The 23,813-nt window shown below is 29.7% G+C and overlaps 2 protein-coding genes and 1 pseudogene across 3 annotated transcripts; all 3 read left to right on the forward strand.

The window, feature by feature from the left end:
* Nucleotides 1-1,555: 1,555 nt before the first annotated feature.
* On the forward strand, nt 1,556-5,170 carry LOC111274858 (alkaline ceramidase TOD1-like). Of its 2 annotated transcripts, none has more exons than XM_022859811.2 (4): nt 1,556-2,071; nt 2,183-2,386; nt 2,660-3,220; nt 4,310-5,170. In XM_022859811.2, exons 1-4 carry the CDS (start codon nt 1,819-1,821, stop codon nt 4,660-4,662), a joined length of 1,371 nt encoding a protein of 456 aa, XP_022715546.1. In that variant the 5' UTR covers nt 1,556-1,818; the 3' UTR covers nt 4,663-5,170. The 2 variants fall into 2 exon arrangements, with proteins under 2 accessions (XP_022715546.1, XP_022715547.1); XM_022859812.2 differs by having other exon boundaries at nt 1,810-2,071; nt 2,162-2,386.
* A 1,165-nt stretch (nt 5,171-6,335) lies between these two features.
* LOC111274210 (uncharacterized) lies at nt 6,336-7,024 on the forward strand. The gene has a single exon (XM_022858831.2). It carries the CDS (start codon nt 6,353-6,355, stop codon nt 6,773-6,775), a length of 423 nt encoding a protein of 140 aa, XP_022714566.2. The 5' UTR covers nt 6,336-6,352; the 3' UTR covers nt 6,776-7,024.
* A 2,940-nt stretch (nt 7,025-9,964) lies between these two features.
* Nucleotides 9,965-10,579, forward strand: LOC149511292 (uncharacterized; annotated as a pseudogene).
* Nucleotides 10,580-23,813: the final 13,234 nt, after the last annotated feature.

Genomic DNA, 23,813 nt, shown 5'->3' on the forward strand with positions numbered 1-23,813 from the left:
AAGAAAAATTATTTTAAAATTAATTTTAAATTGAGATGAGATGTGTATAGAAAAAACTTTCCTAAAGTTGTTTTGGTATTTATATATTTTTTTCACATTTTTTGTGTAAAATATATTTAAAATCTGAAGATAATATAATAATTATTTATCAAAAATATTAAAGGCATTAAATAATATTTTCAAAATTTGTGATAAATTTAAATATTTATATTAACTTCAGATAAATTAAAAAAGATAAATTATTTTTAAATTAGTTTTAAATTAAAATGAGTTGATATACAGGAGAAAGAAATTTCATTAAAATTTAAATTGATTTTTGATTAAATTTTAAAATTTTGGATCATTTAATATTTTTAAAATATATTTTTTATAAATAATTTAAAATTAATAATATCTTATATATCATTATAATGAAAAATTTTAGAAATTATCATACGTATCGAAAAAAGAAGCTATTCACGTAATTGTTCACATCAATAATTGTTATCCGATAACTATATATGTTATAATATATATATATATATATTTATATATATGATGCATAAGGTTAAATCATCTTAAACAAACTTAAGCTTTGGGCATTGTTCAATCATCTTAACTATCTAAGTTCATGTATTGTTCTTTTGTAAAGCTGAAATTATTAATGTCATTAAAAGTTACTTAATAACCGATTTGCATGGATTCGTAACAAATCACGTAAGGATAAGAAGTATTCAAATTAAACAAATGGAATTGATCAAACAAAATCCTACTCTAATGCATTCATTTATTTAAATTTCGTAATCTGTTTTGTATAGCTTTTCAATTTTGTAATTTTATCCTTTTATTATTTTTGAATAAAAGAAATTATAATCTAAAAATAAAAAATAAAAATGTTATTATTTGAATTTCAACCTTCTAAATACTACTTCTTAATTATAAGTATATGATCCGATAAACTTAAAATATACATGTCAATGAACATGACAATAAGCCTGCATTTTCAACTTCTCTCGAGCTTAAATCTTCATAATACTATAAAATTTGGAAACTTGAAGTAATTAATAATAAAGGAAATAATTGGTTTTAAACTATCCATAACTTGATGAAAATCAAAGGCCATACGAGCTTTTCCAAGCGTAGAAAATAAGTGCTTCTTTAGCTTATTGGATCAACCAAACACCCCGAAGTCCCTTGTTATTAAATTAGAGCACCAGTTTTGGAGCTAAATTTCCTAGTCCAATTTAAACAGCCTTTCTTAACCATCAATAAGTATGAGACTCATAATGAGCTTGTCCATTGTAGGGTGAGCTGGTTTGAAAATTTGATTAAAAACTGTTGAAAAGAGACAAGAAAAATGGCATTGAATGATGCCAAATTGAATTAAAAAACTCAGCTTATCTTCGTGATTTTTAACTTTCATATTGAGGTTCCCCATAAAGAATAATGTACAAACAAAAAGTAATCCAAATTCGGGATTCCCCTGCTACACCAGAGTGACCAAATGGTTATCATTTCTTTAACAAATTTAAGGTCCAAAGTTTAAATCTCATCTTTCGCTTGACTTCTCATTTGTAACAAATAAAATAGTCCTAGAAAATGTAATTAAACTATGTAAATTGCACAAGAATTCCCTCTCTTCTTTTTGTTTTATTTTTGAGACATAAGATAAGTTTATCATGAGCTCAAATCCATGAGATTATTTGCTCCCAAAAAATTCAAAAAAAAAAAAAAAGTAGTTGAAAAGAGAAAAAAGGAAATGACAGACAAAGTAGGATGATGATATCAATATGGAAAACGATATAGTAGGAAGATACTCATGGAAATAGTATTCGCTTTATGGGGAAGGTAACTGCCAAAACAACTCCTCTGTTCTTCCAATCAAAACTCCTCTGTATTTCTCTGTTGTATCTCTTCACCACTCTTTTCCTTGCTCTCTACCATTCTTTCTCCTCCACCAAATGCCTCTTTAGATCCTCTCCTTTTGATCCAATCCAAACGCCACTCTTTTCTTACCCTCCTTCCTATGGAGAACACAAGTATGCTATCCCCACCGACCGCTCTTCTTGTTCCTCCCCTGTCTTCTTCTCTGGTATGTTGGCTTATCTCAGATTTTTTCTTCATGGATATTTTTTGTTTAAGTTTTGGTTTTGATGATTGTTTTTTTTATTTTTGACTAAAGGGTATTGGATTTTGTGACCAGATTATGGGATGGTGGTGGAGGAGATCCATAATTTGTGTAAGAATTTTTCAGCATTTTTACCGGCTCTGAGGTATTTACAGGGGAAAGGTGACACTTTTGGTGGATATTTGAGTACCCTGAAGAGAATTTCTTATTTCAATCATTCCAATAATGGCATTAAAGTCCCTTGTGGATTTTTCAAAAAGTTTCCTGTTAGTAATTCTGGTTAGTTTTTATCTGAATTCTCTAGAATTTGATATTTGGGGTCATCTTCTTCCCTTTTTTTCTTGTCTAGTTCAATTAATGAAATTGACGCAGCTTAAAACTTTATCCCTTTTTTTATTCAGTTTCTAGCTTGAATTGCGACCTGCCCTTGCATTTTCATTCCATTTTTGTGAAAATCCTCAATCCTGTCTCAAACTAATGCTACAATCTATCTCTATTTTGTTCATATATGGTTGATTCTCTTTTAATTTATTTGTTTATGGTATAATTCAGATCGAGTTGCCATGGAAAGCTGCAATGGAGTTGTTGTAGTATCTGCAATCTTCAATGATCATGACAAAATCCGGCAACCAATAGGTCTTGGATCTAAAACCATAGATAGTGTATGCTTCTTCATGTTTATAGATGACATAACCCTTAAAGGGCTTTATTATCACCAAGTAATAACACAAGACTCACCTGACTACAAAGTCGGAGTCTGGAGAATCGTTAAAGTTTCATCGAAGAAATTGTATGAGAATCCTGCAATGAATGGGGTGATACCAAAATACTTAGTTCATAGACTTTTTCCGAACTCGAAATTCAGCATTTGGATAGACGCGAAGGTTCAGCTTATGGTTGATCCATTGTTGTTGATACATTCTCTTGTTGAGTCACCGACCGCGGACATGGCTATATCAAAGCATCCTTATTATATTCATACCATGGAAGAAGCTATGGCGACGGCAAGGTGGAAGAAATGGTTGGATGTTGATGCTTTGACCAGGCAAATGGAGACATACTGTGAAAATGGGTTGCAGCCATGGACTTCCGATAAGCTCCCCTATACCACAGGTAATAATCTCATGCACTCCTCCTACTTTATTTAATTGTTTCTTGTGATGATAAATTTTCTTAGATGAATTTCTTTGTCAAAAAACTGTTTAGGAACACAAGGTGAAAATTGATATCTTTCCTTCCATTTCAAAGAAATTTTCTTTGCATAATATTGAATAAACCCATGCAGAAAAATGATGCCAGAACTGAGATGGAACATATTCCTTTTCCTCTAGTGATCAGTTTGAAGGAAGAGACAATTTATTTTTTAGATTCTCACACTAAAGTTGTTCATCAAGCTTTTATTACACAAGCTAAGCTGTCTGAATATTATATATAGTCTTTTTTCTTCATAATAGTATTTATGTAATGGTTTGGTTAGTTTTAGATTTAACCAACAAATTCATTATATTTCTAAGACGACCAACACAAGTAGAATTCACAAAAATACATAAAAAAAAATTACGCACAAATCCCTTGTTAAATGTGTATTAGGTTTATGATCATTAGAAATGATTATGAATTATAGAAAAATTAGCACTATAGTTTCATTTTGATTATTAGCTACCGACCGTATCATGACTGCTTGCGTAGTTTTGAAGTTCCTTGAAAGCACGTCCATGATCCCAATGGGATTAGTTTTTTGAATTTTGACCTTTAAGAAAATCCATGAATAAGTTTACTACTTACTAGTATTTATACGTATGGGTATTTTCTTTCTCTTCTTCCCCTCATGTTTTACCTTAAAAAAATAAAATATGTACCACATAATCTTATTGCAGTTTTGTTTGGCCAAAAAGAAAAATCTTATCACTTTGTCCTAAAACCAAGAAGACCCAACTTGACGGCTACTACATCATGTTCTTGCTATGAGATGTAGGAGTTTGATAGAAAGCTAAATGTATGGTCCCAAAAAAAGATGCAAAAGAAACGTCTTAATCAATAATGAATAATCGATGGGGTTCCAATAAGCATGTTATCATGTTATGCTTCCCTATCGAATAGCAATGCAGCTTTCAATGATGTTGAAGTTTACTGTTATATCCATATCAATCAGAATTCTTGAATTACCATATATATCTGTTTTTTCTTATGTTTGGTTGGCAGATGTACCAGATAGTGCATTAATCTTGAGGAAACATGGATTGGGAAGCAATCTTTTCTCCTGCCTTTTGTTCAATGAGTTGGAAGCATTTAACCCTAGGGACCAACTGGGTTTTGCATTCGTGAGAGATCAAATGAACCCAAAGCTGAAGTTGAACATGTTTGAGGTGGAAGTTTTTGAGCAGATTGTAGTGGAATACAGGCACAACCTTAAAAAATTGGGGAATATTGAAGCTAGGTCGTCTGCAGGGACCAGACCCAAAGGGAACAAAAGGGGCAGTCATGAAAATTTCTATTTGAATGGCAGCAGTTGCCAGAAGTATCTTTTGGAAATGTGGGGTGAATCCCATAGTTGATTTTGTCCCTGACTAAGGGGTCAAAGAATATGAAAGGAAAAAAGAAAAGGTCAAATAGAGGGAAAAAATGGAAAAAAAACAAACCAAACGACATTTCGCAGAGAAAAGCTGACAAACATAACAGGTTGAAGGGGTATCCAACTATTTTATTAATGATTTTTCGGCTGTGGCGGTGGTATTATTCTTTGGAAGCTTTTCAATTCAAGTTTCAACCAAGGCATTAAAATAAAGAGTAAGTGGGTGGTGTTTTTCGGTCGATGCTGCAAATTGGTGTACCCTTTGAAGTGGCTGTGGATTTACTGTTCACAAACAGCTTAATTTCAGAAGTTATTCAAGTAATTAATGAAGTTCCACATAAAAAATGGTTTGTTAATGTCCTTGGGATTGGCCCCCACTCTTTTTTCATCAGATCCTTTTTTCCTTTTTCATTTTCTTGTAAATTTTTATTCGGTTGTATGCAAAGTTATAAATTCTTTTATGAAAATATAGATTGTAAAATGGAAAATAATTGTTTTTTCTTTTCCTTAGTGTGCTTGATAGTAAAGATGCAAAAATTAAAAGAAAGTAATTTTTGATTAAAATATATTTTTAACCATTATTTGATAGAGTTAAAAAATAAAAAAGATTATGCTACCATTATAATTTTTAAAAATTAAGTTGAAAATGTAAACTCTATATGTGATGCACAATCTTGTAAATATGCAACAATTTATACCTTGCTCTTGCTCATTTCCTCTTCTTTTATTTTTTTCAATTTGCAATAATTTCTTTTTTGAGTAAGTGTGAAAAATATTTATCTTTCCTTTTTTTTTTTCTTTTTTCTTATTTTCATTCCCTATCAATTAGATCCAAAAAAAAAATATCTTTCTCATTTTCTCTTTTATTTTTAGTATGGACTTCGGGCCTGCCACATTTTAACATGGGCTTCTGTTTCTTTTAATGGAGCTTTGAGTCCACATTGTCATATCAGATGGAGACCAAATTAATGCTACAATCAAACCTTGTCTAAGACCCCATCCAAATCGGGCCGGGTGGATAACCCATTCTTTGAACAGATATAAACGTTTGATTTGAAAATGATTAATTTTGATAGGATCAAAATATGTTATATATATATATATAGATCGATAAATAGATAGATAGATAAAATAAAAAAACAACTAATATCTTTTGTTTTATATTTTCCATAATCCAGCAATATCCTTCACGTCTCACGATTTTTTTTGCCTCATAATTAACATATAATTGGCAAGCTTACTAGTGCACATACACTATAATTAATGGTGTGTACAGTGTGAGTCTTCATTTCCATTTCTTTATATGAAAAAAAAATCCTCATTTCCAATATCATCTTTAAAAATCCGTTTTTTTATTTTAGTATCAAAATAAAATCAATCAATGTGTGCATTAATAAATTGCTTTTAATTTCAATATAATAACATGCATTTCATTTGTTGCTTATAATAATACCATATAAAGAATGAAAAATAAATCATAGAAATGTGCAAATCTTTACAAACAAACTTCAAAATATATATAAAAAAAAAAAAGATAAAATTCTTTAAATAAAGAAATTATTAAGAAAATAAAAATAAACTGCCGTTTTAAATTCTCCCACTTTCTCTCCAAAAGGCAAAAGTGCCTATATATAAGGACACTGGGATCGTTACAATTTGCATTCTCACAAGTAATGAACATGGCATCAAAGCAAATAGCAAGTCGCCGAGAAGGGGCTGAGATCTACCATGGAGCGGCTCTTTGCAAGCAAAAAGAGCATGAGCTCCTCGATCACTTCCATCTGCCAAAAGGGTTGATGCCTTTGAGCAACCTCATCGAGGTCGGGTTCAACCGGACCACAGGCTTCATCTGGCTGAAACAGAACAAGACTTTCAAGTATTGGTTCAAGTCCCTTGGAGCCTCCTCATATGGTCCCGAGATTACAGCGTTTATTGAGGATGGTCGGATGCGGAAGTTGACAGGCATCAAAAGCAAGGAGATGATGATCTGGATTACTCTTTCTGATATTTATGTGGATGATGCTGATCCAACCAAAATCACTTTTGCTACTCCCATGGGATTGTCAAAGAGTTTTCCGGTGACTGCATTTGAATAGGAGGCAGAAGAGATGAAATAATTTTGTTTCCCACTGACTAGCAAATTGTTGAAAATAATATATCATGGTAAAGATTTTAAATTTTATTAACGGAGTTAAAAGATTGTCACATAAATAACATGGGGCAATAGTTTAACTTCCTTTAATAAATTTTAAAAAATCCTTGCTGATATTTATGGAATAATAATCAAATAATGTAATGAATATTTGTGGATTTATATTGTTTGTTTTGAATTTAATAAAATTATGCATCCCATTTGGTTGATATACTTGATATTGAATTCTTTGTATTTGGTTGATATATTAAATTCTTTGTTTTCTACTTTTTTTATTAATTATAATTCTTGTTTGCAAATGGAATAAATCTTATTAACATTTATAATAAAAAAATATTTTTACTGGAAATCATTCAATGAAATTAGAATTTTTATTTATCAATTGGATAAATTTTAATCATATTTTTAATAAAAGTATTTAAAATGGTATTTTAAAATTGTAATGAATAAATATATAACTTCAATTTATTCAGTTAAATGTTTTACCAATTCCTGTTCTTTTATTTATATAAATATAAATATAAATATATATAAATATATGCATATAAAATTAGAAGAAATTAGAATAAAGGGTAATGTTTAGGCTTTGAAGTATCGGCCATGTTGGTCTCTGAAAGCAAATTAAGTCTTTCCATGAAGGATTCTTGATGCTTAATTCAGCTATTCAGATGTAAAACTGGACCAACGACAATACAAATGGAAGTTAATTAACGCTCCGTTTAATTGTTACTTTTACTTTTATTTTTCTTAAAATAAAAATTAAAAATAAATTTGAAATAAAAGACAATAGCAAAAGCAAAAATAAAGTAAAATTATCAGCGTCTAAAAGATCAGTTGAAATTCGAAAAAAATGAAAATTGGGAAGGAGATAGGAAGAATTTTTTTTTTTAATTTTTTAAAATTATGTTTAGTTCAATATTTTGATATTTGGCCAAAAAAAAAAAAAGATGGCATCGTTTTCTTTTTCTTTTTTTTTATGAAAATCGTTTTCTTAATATTGCTATATTATTATTATTATTATTATTATTATTATTATTATTATTATTATTTGTATGAAAATATCATATTGCTTAATAGTTAGAAAACTTAGAAATACCCTTTTTATTTGTTTTATTTCATTTAAAATAGACATGTTTAAGAGTTAGGTTATTTGTCTAAGTTCAAAGGTCTGTCTAAATTTTGAGAGAGTAAATAAAAAATTAAAAATCGTTAAATAGATTTAAACATAATTTTAAAGTCTATTTAAATTTCAAGCTGAATTTTAGATAAAAAAAAATTAAAGCTTGGGTTCAACCAGACCTAAATAAAATATATAATTAAAATATTATAATTATATGAGTATATATATCTAAAATTTTATTTTACAAAAAAAATTTTTTATTATATAAATTAAGTTTAATTGGTGGATTTGAAATTTATTTTTTTAATTTGGGTCAGGTTTTAAAAAAAATTGAAATCTAAAAATTGGATCAAACTTAAATAAACAAATAAATTATTAATACTAAATATGAATCTAATTCAACTCAAACCCAACCTGTGAACTTCTCTAATTCCAACTAAATAAGGGCAAATTAAAAATGTTTTCGTCCCTAGGTTTTTTATTATCCTTAATTCATCTTGTTTCAAAAAACAAACAATAGTGGTAGAAATATAAATATACAACATCACATCTCACGAAAGCGGATATTTATTATTTTAATTATTTTAATATTAAAATATAAAAAAAGTTAAATTATAACAATAATTTTAAATTAATAATCTAAGAAATTATACCAGAAAAAGTATTATAATAAGAAAAAGTTTGCTATATTATTGACTTATAATTACTTTTTTCCTTTTGAGATTCTTTAGAATAGATCTTAAGCAGTGTAACTTGTGTTGTTGAGTAAGATAAACTGTCATCAGCATAATTAGATTTATGTGTATTTATATTATTTAACAAATATGTTAAATTTAAATTATATTAAACATTACGTACATTTATCTATAATTAATTAAATTTATTAATATCATAAATTCAAAAATGATTAAGTTAGTAAATATTTAGATTCATTTTGGATTTGATTCATAATTAATTAATAATAAATATGAATTTAGACTCAAATTTTTAAATGATACAAAAAATGAAGTACATACATCCACAATTAATTGAATTTATGAATATCATAAATTCATAAATGTCTAAATTCATGAATAACCTATTTATCACAAGGATTGATAAAATGAGATTAAAGTATATATATGTTAGATATTTGATTTAATCCATTAAGGCTATAATAAGACTATAAACATTAATGTTGGAGAAGTAATGAAAGGTAAACAATTTTTTAGGAGAAAATGTGCAAATTTATCATTCTATTTACGTGAATGATTCAAATTTACTCTAAAATTTTCAATTGGTACAAGTTTTGCAGGACCCTTCTAATTTTAAAACAAATTTATCATTATATTTCTAATTTTAGAATAACTTTGATCAAAATATAACAATCGAAAAATATTTCATATACTATTTTGTTAAAGATTATTTTACAATTGTAAAAAAGGAAAATAACATGATAGAAAAAAGAACTATATTTATAGATAATACTACTTCAATCTAGATTAAGTATTTAAAGACAATGAATGATTTTTCGTAATTCCAGAATTCCTCATGCCTCACGATTTTTCTTTTCCTGCTTCATAATTAACATATATTTGACATGCTTATACGTTGCTTAGTGCACACACTTTAACCCAGTCATGCTGCCTTCATTTCCATTTCTTTATAGAAAACAAAGTCCTCATTTCCAAGATATCCGCCCAAAATTTATCCATTTTTATAACAGTATCAATAAATTTAATCAATCTCTAAAAAGAAAATCACACTCCAACACGCATAAAATAAAGGGTTTTAATTTTAATTTTATTTTTAATATAATCCCACACATTATGTTGTTTTATAAATTACTATATAAAGAATGAAAACTAAATCGTTTCTAAACCATTGACTTAGTGACTAAAGGCATTTGAGAATAGATAAAAGGTCTTATTCAAAATCAGGTCTTTTCGCTCCTTACTAAAACTTTCCCTTCTCATGATGTAACCAAAAAAATAAATAAATAAATAAATCATACAAAAGTTGTCAAAAGGTATAATGTCGTGGCTATATGTAAGGAAGGACCCTTTGAAGTGCTAGAATTGCAAACTCAGTTCCCCACAAAAGAACGAACATGGCTTTGCAGCGAATAGCAGCGAATAGCAGCTCACCGAGAAGAGGCTGATATCTACCATGGGGCCGCTTTTTGCAAGCAAAAGTCACTGGAACTCCTCGACGAGTTCCGTCTGCCAAAAGGGCTGCTGCTTTGAACGATCTCGTGGAGGTCGGGTGCAACCGGACCACAGGGTTCGTCTGGTTGACATAGTTAGCAGAAGAGATTGGAGAACAAATTCAAGGCGATTGGGAAAAACGTCTCGTATGAAACCGAGTTGACAGCGTTTGAGGATCGCGGGATGCAGAGGTTGACAGGGGTCAAAACCAAGAAGCTGCTGATCTGGGTTACTGTTTCTGATATTTCTGATTGTAATCCTAGCAAGATCACTTTTTCTACTCCCACGAGGCTGTCACGGATTTTTTCGGTCGCAGCTTTTGAAGCTGAGGGAAAAGAGGGGAAGTGAGGGTTTTTCTTTTCTTAGTATCTACATCTGATTACACTAATGTCGTTACCCAAAAATAATTTAATGAATATTTGTGTTTTTATGTTGTCTCAAACTCTTAACGTGTGTTTTTTCTTAAACGAGATTTTAGGTTCTTTTTTTTTTTTATCTATTGAAATTTAAAATTCCATTAGAAATAGTTTTCAAATGTCGAACGATATAAAGAACAACTGTAATCAAATGTTCTTCTCAGTTCTCAGTATCCCCTTTCCCTCCTAAAAATTTAACAGGATGAATTTGTATTTAGTGGGTTTAAATTTCCAATAATTAGAGAATTAAACCAAACCCACTGGAAATGATGATTTCTAGGCTTTATGACCGGAGTTGGGTAACATTTTAGCAAGACAACGTACCTTTTTTTGGCAGCCACAAATAAATATGAAGCCAATAAAGCCCAATAAAATTAAGCATATATGAACGTCTTTGATGTGGCTAAAGTTATTGGTTATTTCTCACAGTTGCAAATATTATCAAGGTCATCAGAACATAAACATTCTAATTTCTAGATTCATAAACAAATTGATTTGTTCCTTCTTTACTAGAAAAGAAGAAGAAAGAACATGAACTAAGATCAGTACTGCTGTTCTTTTGACATACAACTCTCCAACTGGGTTGATTTATACGAATTGAATCGCAATTGCTAGGAAAGAAACCCTTATTTTCCACTTCATGCATAGAGTACACGCTACGAAAAAGCTCCTCTTCCACGAGACAAGAGCCCTGCAAACGATGCGAATTCACATGCCTCCTCCCAATTTTCCCGGCTAAGTATTACATTTACAAATAAATCACCATCTTGCATGTAATGGACTAAAAACACACTTCCATAGTGTCAAAGCAACAAACATCTTAGTCGTAGGATTGGGGTATCTTAACTGATAGCCATTAATGTTTTCTTTATATTATATATAGGTTTTCTAGAATTCAAACTGAATTTGACGAATGGATTGTTGAAAGTCAAAAGGGTATCACTTATTTTATGACCAAGAAAAGCAGTATCACTTAAAGCCCTTGAACCAGCTTGAACTTATCTTCCTATATATAAATGGCATTTTTTTATTATTACTTATTGCTGGATTTGTCAGCATTTGAACCTAAGCCATATTTCTCAAGGGTTTAGTCCAAAGACCAGTCATTTAGGTAAAAGACATTGTTAATGCCGCAATATGTAACCTATTATCGAGATTGAAACTATTTACGATCGATGCTTATTTTTATCTAAAGGTCAAATGCATTTTAAATGATGAGAAATTAATAAGGTAAATGTGAGTAACTTATAGAAACCTGTAGCTTATTGTCTCAAATCTCCCATATACTTTTCTCAGAATGAGAATATATTAAAGCAAAGATGAAAAAGAAAAAGCATATATTCTGATATTAATATCAAGAAAATAGTCAACCCAAGTAATTCAAATTAAAAAAAAATCCCTAGTATGTAGTGAGAATGCATGGAAATACAGAGGCAAAATTAAGTAAAAGGATTTCCCGAGAACTCTAAAATCTATGTATATACTATTTCCACTCTTATTATATCCCTCATTACAAGATCGGTATGGTATTGTTTTCGATTGATCAAGACTTCAAAGAAAAAGGGAAAAAGAAAAAAAAAAAAGATTAAGAGATATTTTCAAAAGGAAGTAATGAAAAGCACAACAAAATCCACTTGGACTAACCATGCATCTTTATCTGTTCAGTTTTCAGATGCAAATGTCTTGAGGGTTCTAGGGTTTTGCTGTAGTAGTGGAGGGACCGCAGATAAGATCATGGGCAACCGAAGAGTCAGGCTTGTCATTGTGGCATGGAGATGAACCGGAAGGAGGGACAAAACCCTTGGGAAGCATGACAAAGAAAGGCCTGGTTTTGAAGTTGTTCTTGTTGAACTTTCTCCGTTTCATCATCTTCCTCTTTCTCTTCTTGTCGAATTCTGGTTTGTTCAAGAAGACGGGTGTCGTGTTCTTGACGCGCAACACTCGGTACGCCGCAGCTGGTTGGTTGGAAGGATCATGGGTATTAATCTTGGGTAGGATTTCATTGCAAGAGGCAGGAAAAGAAGAGGAGATGAGGAAGAAGGCGAAAAGGATGAGAAGAAAAGCGAAGAACTGCTTCAAGGTTTGATTATTGAAACCCATGAGAGCACAGAGTTTGGGTTGTGATGCATTTGTATTTGAGAAAATTAGGGAAACTATAAACGGTCAATCAATTTAACCTCTGAGATTTGGAAACTGTTAATCCCGAGAGGTTTGTTGCTGCTTTTTAAGAGAGAATAGGAGAGTTTGAGAAAGGTCAAGGCGTGAAGCGAGCCGTGGAGGTTTATGATATTACTAGGCGTCAGTCAAGGTGTGTAAAGCCTTTATATGTGGTACTAGGGTCGATAAATATTAGAGTTTGGGCTCTGATTTCTATTTTCCTAACCTGTATTAGAGCCATGATTATAGTAGTAATAATATAGTAACAGTTGAAGGTAGATCTTGATATTAAGTAAATTTAGTGATTCATGTATTTATGTTATATAAATTATTAAAATTTATATATTTATTTTATGTTTTATATGAAAATTATGTGTCAAAATTTTATCAATATAAAAATATAAAATATTTTTTTTTATTTTGTTACACTCATATATAATTATTAAAAAAAAATTTTAATTGTGTTACTTTCATTTTTTTTTGTCATATTCATATTGTATCATCGTGCCGTATTTTAGATTATCAGGTTTAGTATTAAGATCAATATTAATTATTGCTTAAAAAGTTAAAATATAATGTCAATATATAGCTTTAGCTTCATTTTATGCTTAATTATATTTAAGAAAAATGATATATACATTTATTTAATACACTCGTTTCAAACATTCATATAATATATAATTTTTCAAAATTTTATTTATAATCCATAAAAATTTTAATATTTTTTACTTAAGTCCCTAAAATGTTAACTATGTAAAATAAATGTATGAGATGAACGATGTAATATTATCTTAAAATTAATTAAGAATGTAAAGCAAGCATATCCACCTTCTAATCTATGATTTGTTTGGTAAACCATTTTTTATTATTCCTTTTCATTAAAAAACACTCGTATGCAATGAATCTAGATCCAGTTACAATTTCACAATGAATGTGCTCAAGAAGGGTAGTTAAGAGGAAATATGTTCTAAGGTCTACGTAGGTCGTTTAGCCCGATGGTTTGGGTTAGGCTTTGAATAAAAAATTTAAGTTCAAGCTTAATTTGACTTGAGATATTATTCAATTAATAAAAAATATTTTTATTTAATTTAAATTTTAAAATATTAAAATATTAATATTTTAATATATAAAATAAAAAATATGACACATTCGAACATTTGATATAATATTGATGCACGAGCTCTCTTATTCAAAACTTCTAATTTTCGAATATAAAAATGATATATAATATTTTTTTAATTTTACTTGTAAAATTTAAAAATTTAATTTAAAAATTTATGAAATAATAGTTCCATAAATTAACTACAACATTGCATTATTTGAGTTTAATTGAATTTATTATGTGATCAAAATCACATGTAGCTACCATAAATTTTTATAATGTAATAACTTTTGTTGTACCTATTTGTTCAATCAACAATATCAATTATTGTGATTGTCAAATCAATACATGCTCGATTATCACATCATCACAAGCAAGAGTTGACATTGAAGCTGCTTGCCACGAAACGAGCTCGTTCTCGCCAAAAAAATACTTGTCTACCTACATTTACTAACGTTCTAATCCCATCAAGACATTATTTTATAGATCGATTGACTTCTAACTTGTCTGATACCATTAAATATAATTCAAATTTGTTTGAAATTATTAATTGTAAGTCACACTCACTCATACGAGTCTTTCCCATAACGAATCATGGTAATAGGTTAAAGGGGCCTAGGCTCCCCACAAAATTTTTAAATCTCCTCATACATATATTAAAAAATTAAACGGCCCTCATAATAAAATTATTAATTTTATTTATTTTTGTTTCATAAGTTAGTTTTATTCATTATAATTTAAGATGTATTAAATCACATTATTATTTTACTATTTATTGTATCAACCAATCATTACTTACTAATTTAAAAAGGTTGTCATAAAGATTAAATCACATTATGTAAATTTAATAAAAACTAAAATGACTTTCTAACTTTCTCAATAAAACTTTAAATATTCAATCAAATACCAAATATGTTTTTCTTTTTCTTTTTAGTTGACTACAATTCCTTCTTTTGCTATAATTCTTCATTTTTAATTCTGCCTTAACTCTTTTTCTCTTTCTTTCATGTAATTTTTTTTAATAACATAGTCCAATTGAAACCATTTTATAAATGGTTAGAAAACAACCAAACCTCTTATCTTAAAGTTTCAATTTTATTCTTTTAATGATATATTTTATTTGTTATTTTGATGAGGAACATATATATATTGTTTAATAATTGATTTATTTGTATTTTTGTTAAAAAAATGGCCCACAATTTTAAAAAGTAATTTATTTGATATATTTTATTTTTTTATACATTGATTTATGAATCGATAAAATTTATAATTTTGAAAACTTATATATTTTGTTAGTATATTGCTTGCATATATATATTTTTTATATATATTAATAATATAACAAGATATTTTTATGAAAAAAATAAAGTTCAATCTAATATAATTGGTCCCTTCAAAATTAACTCTAATTTTTTCCTTTCATATATAAGGCAAAAAGAAGATTAAGGTACAGTAAGAATTAATAATATTTTCTCTTTAAGTTTCTTAAATACTTTTGCAATTTTTCTTTTTCCTCATCTAAAACCTAAAATCTAAAGAACTAACTTTGGCGCTTATAATCATTTGTTCCTACTACAAGTCCAAAACATCCTTTATACTATCTCCAAACGCATTTTTTTTTATTGATACCCAAAACTTCATCAACAACTTCACTCTTAATATAGTTAAGCAATTTGTAATTAGCTTTTTTAATGGAGGTGTTTATGGGTCGGGATCATATTTGATATTAATAGTTTATATAATTGTTAAAAATATCGAGTTTAAAAATTTTTTTAAGTCTAGTTCAAATTAAAAAAATAAATTTCAAAGTCACACATTAACTTAATCTATATAATAAAATTTTAAAAATATCCATTTAAAAATAAATTAAAAATTAAAACTTTACATATATATATGTTCACACCATTTTATTTATTTTATTTTATTTTATTTTTTTCTTTTTTTTTTCTACTAGCTTTTCTGTCGGTCGTCGGCAGTCGTATTGTCAGCCACCTGTAAGCCGCCCAACCCCTGACAGCCACCAACAGCCGTTCTGACAGTTGGTGGCCGCCTTAATACTAGGCCACCAAAATCTCAGATTTTTTAAGATTTTGATCTTCTTTTTGCTCTATAAATAGAACAATGAAACCGATGAAAAAAAAAAGATAAAAAAGCCTAGAGACCCTGCAAAAAAAAAAAAAACAGATAAAAAAAGATATTACCAAGTTAAAAAAAAAAAGCTTCTTAAAAAAAAAAATCAAGCACCAAAACACAAGCAAAATCACAATCCTTGGAACATGAACCACAGTGTCAGTCTATAAAAAATATAAAAAAATCAGAAAAGCCACTTTGGTCGAATCTTTCAGGTCAAATTTATGTGGTTCAAGGCCTCTTTTTATGACACTAAGCTCGTATTCGTGTTTAGGGGGTGAAGAGAAGATTCTGAGAGATTTAAAATTTTTTCGACGATCGATAGACGGTGACTGGTGACCACCAACGACAGTCGATGCGACGGAACAATCGTCTGATTCTGGGTTTTAGAGAGAGAGGTGAAGCATCTGAGAGGAAAAGAGAGAAAAAAAAAAGACTGAAAAAAAAGTTGATTTGGCCTTTAAATAGGCCTTCAAATGACGCTGTTTAGGAAGATAGCAAAATGACTCCGTTCGACCCAGAGGATCCGTGCGTCGACCCGCAACTTGACCCGGGATTCGTGCACCGACCCGATAACCCGTTCTCCCTTTTGCCTCTCGATCGATCCAGTTGAGCCGATCCAAACCGAACCAAACCGGTGTCGAACTGCTGAACCCAAACCAACTGGATCAGACCGGATCGAACCGTCGAATCAACCTAGATCGCGTTGATCGGATCGTTGACCGGTCCGGTTCAAGTAAACAAAACTTTTTTTTTGAATTTTTTTAAATTATTTTTTTATTTTAAATTTTATTATTAATATTTATGCATATAAAAATGTTTAAATTTACTAAAATAAATTTTTATTGTTTTATAATAATAAATAATAATAATAAATAATAAAATTTATAATAAAAGTTTTGATAAGTATAATTAAATAAAAATAATATAAAATTAATTAAAAAAAATTTTATCCAATGATGAGATTCAAAGGTACTTCAAGTAGTGATACCTATGAAATCTCTAGGTAAAAAGATTTTTTTTAAATACTACCAGTGTATTAGAGTATTTATCAAAAGTTTTCAATACAATAACAAAATTTCTTTTCTTTGATAAAATAATAAAATTAATTAATAATAATAACAAAATAGTAATAAAAATGAGAAAAAAAAGAAATTTTATCCAATGATGAGATTCTAAAAGTATTCCGAGTAGAGATGCTTTAAGAAATTCCTAGGTGTGAAGATTTTTTTAAATATTACCAGTATATAGAAATATTTATATAAAATCTTCAATATAATAAAAATTTCATTTTCTTCAAAGTTTTAAATGAAAAATTAACAAAAATTAATAAAATTTCTAAATAAAAAATAAAATGTGTGTATTAACGTATTATCATTTGTATTGCATGCATTGCATAATTCTTTTAAGAAAAATAAATTTGAGCCTCCGATGATGAGATTCTAAGGTATTCCGATAAACGATGCCTAAAAAATCTTTAAGTGAGAAAAGTTCTTCTAATGTTACCAACGTACTGAAATATTTTAAGAATTATTTTAATAAAAAAGTTATAATTTATTTTTCTTGAATAAAAGTGAAACAATAAATAAAAAATAAAAAAAAATATTTTTCAAACACCGAAAATAAGATTATTGTTATTAAAATCATAGGATAACACTAATTAAGTGGTATCGTTTCTAAATGGGCATTGTGGTGTGCTAATCATTCCCCACATGTAACCGACTCTCAAACTCAGACTGTTTTACAGACCATAAAATTATTTTTTTAATAAATTTTAATTAATTTTATTAAAAAGATAAATTTTAATAGGTGGCCAATCGCACCTAGCTAAAAAGATTGGTGGTGACTCCGTTATATTTTTATTTTGTTTTCAAATTTGTTGGGTGGATGCAAAACCATTATGACAACTTGACGACTCCGCTGGGGACTGCTATCGGAGAGTCAAACCAAAATTAACTATGTGTTATCCTTAAATTTTGATTTAAACAATCCTAATTATTTTCTTAAATTTTTATTTTCCACTTTCAATAAGAAAAAGCCAAAAAAATAAATCAAAAATAAAAAAATTCATATACATTTCACACATTTCTTTTGCTATGTCTTTTGTGCTTTATTTTTTTTTGTATATATTACTCTTGATAAATTAGGAAACATATACACACACAATGACAAGATACATCTCATACATGAGCTCTATACCCGGGCTCCGTCTCTTATAGAGAAAGTAAAGTACTTATGCCCTCGTGAGGTGATAACCTCCGCATTGACAAGTGAAATGCTTTCACTCAAATTGAACCTTTTTTCGTTCGTAACCTGTAATAGGTGAGGATCAAGGTGTCTTACTAGTCCAGCGTGGACAACAGTAAAAAACAATTTGAGAACATTTAGACTCATGTCAACCTGAGTCCAGCATATAATAAATCGTAAGAAGCCAACCTTAGGTAGAGTTTCGCTGACCTTTTTTAGAAATTACCAAAGTATGTAGGAATAAAAGCTGTGTGTAACAAAAAAAACACAAACAAACAACAAACGATTACAAAAAAAAAGTAAAAAAAGCTTTTCATTTTCAAACCACATCATCACACTAACTCAATTTTTTTTTCTTTTTACATAAATCATATCATTCAGTTCTGCATCGAGATATTTGCTCTAAGATAGCTTTCTCCTAAGGAGTCTTCATGGATCCCATAAAACTACAAATTTACTTATCTTCAGTCAGTGTCCCATGTGAGTCGTATAATGAAGTATATGTTTGGTCAAAAGAAGCCCAACAAAAGAGTGAAAACTATTTACCTATCGATTATGTGTCTGAGTTACCCAAAAAGGTGCACTTGGATCTCACACAAAATAATTTAAAAGACTTGCCATTATCTGGGGTCAGTTAACTGAAAAAAGGAAAAAAAAAGCTTTTATAAAAAGTATAGGTAGATTGTATCTCTCATTTTAGTAGTGATTGATGAACAGTTGGTCATGGTAACTATATAGTTTTGAGGTTCATCCTATAGATGTTTTACTTTAATCAAGAGGATTTGGTATCAACTATTAAGGAGTATTCGATTTTATTTGAGATAGAACTACAGTGTCCAAATAAAGTGCTGACCTGAAAGTCGAAATTAGGTTATCGTAAAAAGTTGACCAAGCTTATGAGGGTAAAAGTAAAAATCATAGATTCTTTCGTGAAGCCTAAAGGTGAACATCTCGGTATCCGTTAAGACTTTCTTTGAAATTTCATTCAAGGGCATTTGAATGATGATCAAGGCTTAGCTGTGTTTGCTCTAGTATTGTATGGCATGGTAATATTTTTAAAAACTTTGGGTTACATTAAGATAACTGTAATATACTTTTTTGAGTAAATTAAAACTCAAGCAATTAATCTCACACCAGCAGTCCTAGTCGAAACCATCAGGTCATTGAATTTTTGTCAATAAAATAGAAAATGATGATTCATAGGGTGTCCACCTCTATTATATGTGTAGGTTAAAAGTCATTTCAAGTGTGGAAAGAGTGCGATTTTAAAATCGCATCTTCAAAATAAGGCACCAATCAAAGAGTTTCGTAAAAGCCAATGGTTGATATTAAAGACTAAGGAGGAATGGATCATTTTCTTACGAAGGCTTACTGAGGATGAAATCGAATGGATGGTGCCTTGGATGCCTCGTGTGCCCTTATTATATCGTGGAAGAAACAAGCAGTGGATGCCATTATTAGGGCTATGGGGCATTGTAAGTTATGCTCTATTAATGGTGCTTAGGTAATTTAGTGCAAATCAATTTGTTCTTGCCACTCATGGCCTGACCCAAGTAGAATTTATTTTTGGAGAATCGAGTCCACCAAGAACCTTGAAACATTTTATCCAAGCATGAAAAAAAATATGAAGAATGAGATTGGGGCCTCTTATCGATAAAATCACCTCCGATTATCAAATTTGAAAAGTAAAGTAGCTTAAAGATATAATACTTTCTTTTAATAATAGCTTCATCGATCAGCTAATCTTTTAAAAGAAGTGTAATTATCATAAATTGAGCTTGTAAAGAAAGAATTAAAAGCTGAAAAAATAAGAAAAAAAAATTGAAACTTTATGAGAATGTGGGATAATTAAAATATGAAGCAGAGATACAATGGAACAGATTGAAAAAAGCTATAAAAGAACGGGATGTGATCAATAATGATTTGAAAGATCTACACCAAGAAAATAAGAAGTTACAAGTCCAATTCAAGATTGGAAAAGTAACTAAATTTTATCTTAGTCGACAACATGAAGTGGATGAGCTCCAAGAAGAAATGAACTAATAAAAGGATAAAGCTCAAGAAAAGTAAGAGGAGGCCACCAAAATCTCTCAAGAATGCCAGAATTGGAAAGGGTTGTATAATACGACTTCAACAAGGTTGGTGAAATGTCAGAAAGAAAAGGAAAGGCTAAAGGCCATAATTGTAAAAAAAAAAAAAAAACACTTAGAAGTACTGAATGAGAAAGAATCACTTCATCAGATAATCCAAGGGTTAGAGCTATAACTACAAGACCACAAAAATTATATTTCAGCAATAATATATGAGTGGCAGAGAAGGAAAAAAGATTGGATCTTCACATGTGATTCAGAAAGATATGCTCACATGATGTGAAAAGTAAAAAATTTAGGGAGGCAACAGTACATAGAGCACATAACTAGTCAAGTTAGTAAGGCAATAAAAAAGACATGAAAAATAGTTGAAAAGGTAGAAGCATTAAGATAAAAAGTCAATCCCATAGAAGAATATGAATAACGCCTAGTAAATTTTTTAGACGAGGTGAATGACCATTATGAGCAAATCAAATGCTTCTATGGATATAAATTTAGAATGATAATTCCTATGTAATCAAAGTTGTATGAAATCAATGAAAATTTTTAGTGTTGAAATTTATCTAAGAGCAAATATCTTTCACTTGCATTCATGCATCATCTGCACCATTTTTATTCTCTTTCAAAAAATAAAATGTTTGACACATGGCATTCTAATTTTTTTTAAAAAAATTTATGAAAATAAAGGTTCAAGAATAACTCGCTCTTCAAAAATTTTAACTCAACCCACTCGCCATTCATACAACACCAAGACTCAAACAAGAATCATGAAACAAGAATAGGCCAGTTGATTTGAGAGAATTGAGAAAGTTCAAGAAGAACTAAAAGGGGATCTTAGTACGATAATGGATATGCTCAGGAAACTTGACAAGGAAAAAGCAGTGGAAGAAAATCCTAACCTTTAAGAGCAATCACCAAATATAGTAGATCCTATATACCCTTCAGGATTCGAGTCACAGCCAACACAACCTTCTTAAAGAATCAGAGTACAAATTCCTACTCCTAGTGGATATTTCAATCTTTATCCAGGAATGACATTAGCACTTGTTTCAAGACAGTTTCAAAATTTTTCTAATCCTGTTATAACGAAAAAATCACCCGAGCCAATCTTGGTTCCTAATTTGAATGATTCAAAAAAAAGAGAAAAGCTAGGGATAAAGATACTTGATAAAGTGAAATATACTAGTGCCTAGAAAAAAATGAAGCTATTGGAAGAAAGGCTTAGAGTAGTGGAAGGAATGGATTTTTATGGTTCTATAGATGCAACTGAGCATTGTTTAGTCCCTAATATGGTCATTCCACCTAAATTTAAGGTTTTTGAATTTAAAAAATATGATGACATGAAATGTCTAATGACCCATATCACTATGTACTGTTGAAAGATAGCAACACATGCTCGTGGATGAGTAGTTATTAATGCACATATTTCAAGATAATCTTACAAATTCTGCAACTAAATGGTATGTTCAATTAGACATGACTCATATTCATTTCTGGCAAGAGTTTACAAGAACATTCTTTACACAATATCAGTATGTCAGGAATCTAGCTCTAGATCATTTATCTTTATAAGATATAAAAAAAGTAACTGAGAGCTTCAAAAAGTATGCACAAAGATGAAGAGATGTGGCTGCACAAGTCCAACCTCTTCTTATCGAGAAAGAGATAACTGTCTTATTTGTGAATACTCTAAAAGTATCGTATTATGAAATGCTGATAGGTAATACAACTAATAACTTTTTAGATATGGTGATATTAGGTGAGATCATTTAAAATGCTATAAAGAATGGTAAGCTCGATACAAGAAAGACAAGTGGAGCAAAAAAAAAGTGAAGTTCTAAAAAAAATGAAGCCCAAACAGTAAACTATGTGGAACAACAGTTTAGAGATTTCATGTCCTACCTTGCACCAGTCTACCAAACCCATTACCCTCTCATAAACAATGTTACATCCATCCATCATCCATACCAACCATACCAGCCATTACAACCACCAGCTTATCCACCTCATTTTCAGCCATCCTTTCGGACACCTATCTACAACCGTCTTGATGCACCCATAAGACCAGAATGGAGACCTAGTCCTAATAGTGGTCTGAGGGCTTCAAAAAATACCCAAGAAAAACCCACTTTCAACCCTATTCTTATGACATACACAGATTTGTATCCCTGACTTGTTCAAAAATATTTATTTGCTCCTGTTATTATTGAACCCTTGAAACCTTTATTTCTCAAATGGTATGACCTTAATGCATACTGTGATTATCACTATGGAAATTCAAGTCTTTTTAATAAGAACTATATTGCTTTAAAGCATAAAGTGTAGGGTTTAATCAATGAAAGGGTGTTACACTTTGATACCAACCAACAAGGGACTCTAAATGTTAATGAAAACCCTCTATCGAACCATACCAGACCATCAATAAATACCTTAATTGATGGGTAAAGAAGTCACGTGAAAGAAAAAATAAATGAAGTTAAGACTCTGATGGCTAAGGTGTTTGAATTCTTGATTAAAGCTGACATATTGAAGTCAATAGATCTTCAGAATTGCTTTAAAATGATTAACTCAACTGAGAGCTATAATTATCACAGAGGTGTTTTGGGACATTCTATCGAGAATTATCACCAATTTTGTCAAGAAGTGTAAAAGTTGATGGATATGGGCCAAATAGAGTTTTACGAAAAAAAAAAAGTTAGTGAAAGCTGAAGTGTCTACTATTGATTCAAAGAATAAGTTTGTGCGTAGACCAGTAACAATTTATTATGATGAGAAATCAACACCGAGGCTAGAAAAACCCATTTCCCAACCAATAGTGACAATTAAAGTTTTTGGCCCTTTTTTATATCAGAATGATAAAGTAGTATCATGAAAGTACGATTGTGATATCGTAGTCAACCTAGATACTACGAACATAACGGACGTAAGAGGTATGACTCAAAGTGAGAGATGTTATACCCAAATACTTTAAAAAAAGCTAAAAAAAGAAAGCTAAGATAAGAGAAAAAAAGAAAAGTCAGAGTAATCCCGTCATAGCCCCAGAAAAATAATGTCAGAAGTTAATCTCTGAAAGTGAAGCATATGAATTTTTAAAGTTAATAAAACATAGCCAGTATAATGTAGTAGAATAGCTTAATAAGATACCAGCTAGAATTTTACTATTATCATTATTGCTAAGCTCAGAGTCATACCATAATGCTTTACTAAAAGTGCTTAATCAAGCATATGTGTTTCATAATACTTTTGTTGAATATGAGGAACAGCTTGTTGGTAATCTGATAGTTTCAAACTATATCTCCTTCAATGATTAAGAGATTTTTCTTGAAGATCGAGAAAGTACCAAAGTTTTTCACATTATTGTAAAGTGTAAGAGTCATATAATGGCTAAAGTTTTAATCGATAATGGCTCATTCATCAATGTTATGCCTATGATTACTTTGACAAAACTCTATGTTGATGGATCTTATATAAAGCCTAGTCATATGATAGTGAAAGCCTTTGATGAAACTCGAAGAGAGGTATTGAGAGACATAA

The sequence above is a fragment of the Durio zibethinus genome, chromosome 26 (genome assembly GCF_047325235.1).
Source record: "Durio zibethinus cultivar Kanyao isolate XHJ-2024 chromosome 26, ASM4732523v1, whole genome shotgun sequence".
NCBI classification, from domain to species: domain Eukaryota; kingdom Viridiplantae; phylum Streptophyta; class Magnoliopsida; order Malvales; family Malvaceae; genus Durio; species Durio zibethinus.

What these genes read in the sequence shown, in the direction of transcription:
- LOC111274858 (XM_022859811.2), top strand. Translation starts at nt 1,819, where the DNA reads ATGGGGAAGGTAACTGCCAAAACAACTCCTCTGTTCTTCCAATCAAAA. An exon ending in CTCCCCTGTCTTCTTCTCTG is followed by an intron (nt 2,072 to 2,182) that starts GTATGTTGGCTT and finishes TTTTGTGACCAG; the next exon opens with ATTATGGGATGGTGGTGGAG. An exon ending in TAAGCTCCCCTATACCACAG is followed by an intron (nt 3,221 to 4,309) that starts GTAATAATCTCA and finishes TTTGGTTGGCAG; the next exon opens with ATGTACCAGATAGTGCATTA.
- LOC111274210 (XM_022858831.2), top strand. Translation starts at nt 6,353, where the DNA reads ATGAACATGGCATCAAAGCAAATAGCAAGTCGCCGAGAAGGGGCTGAG.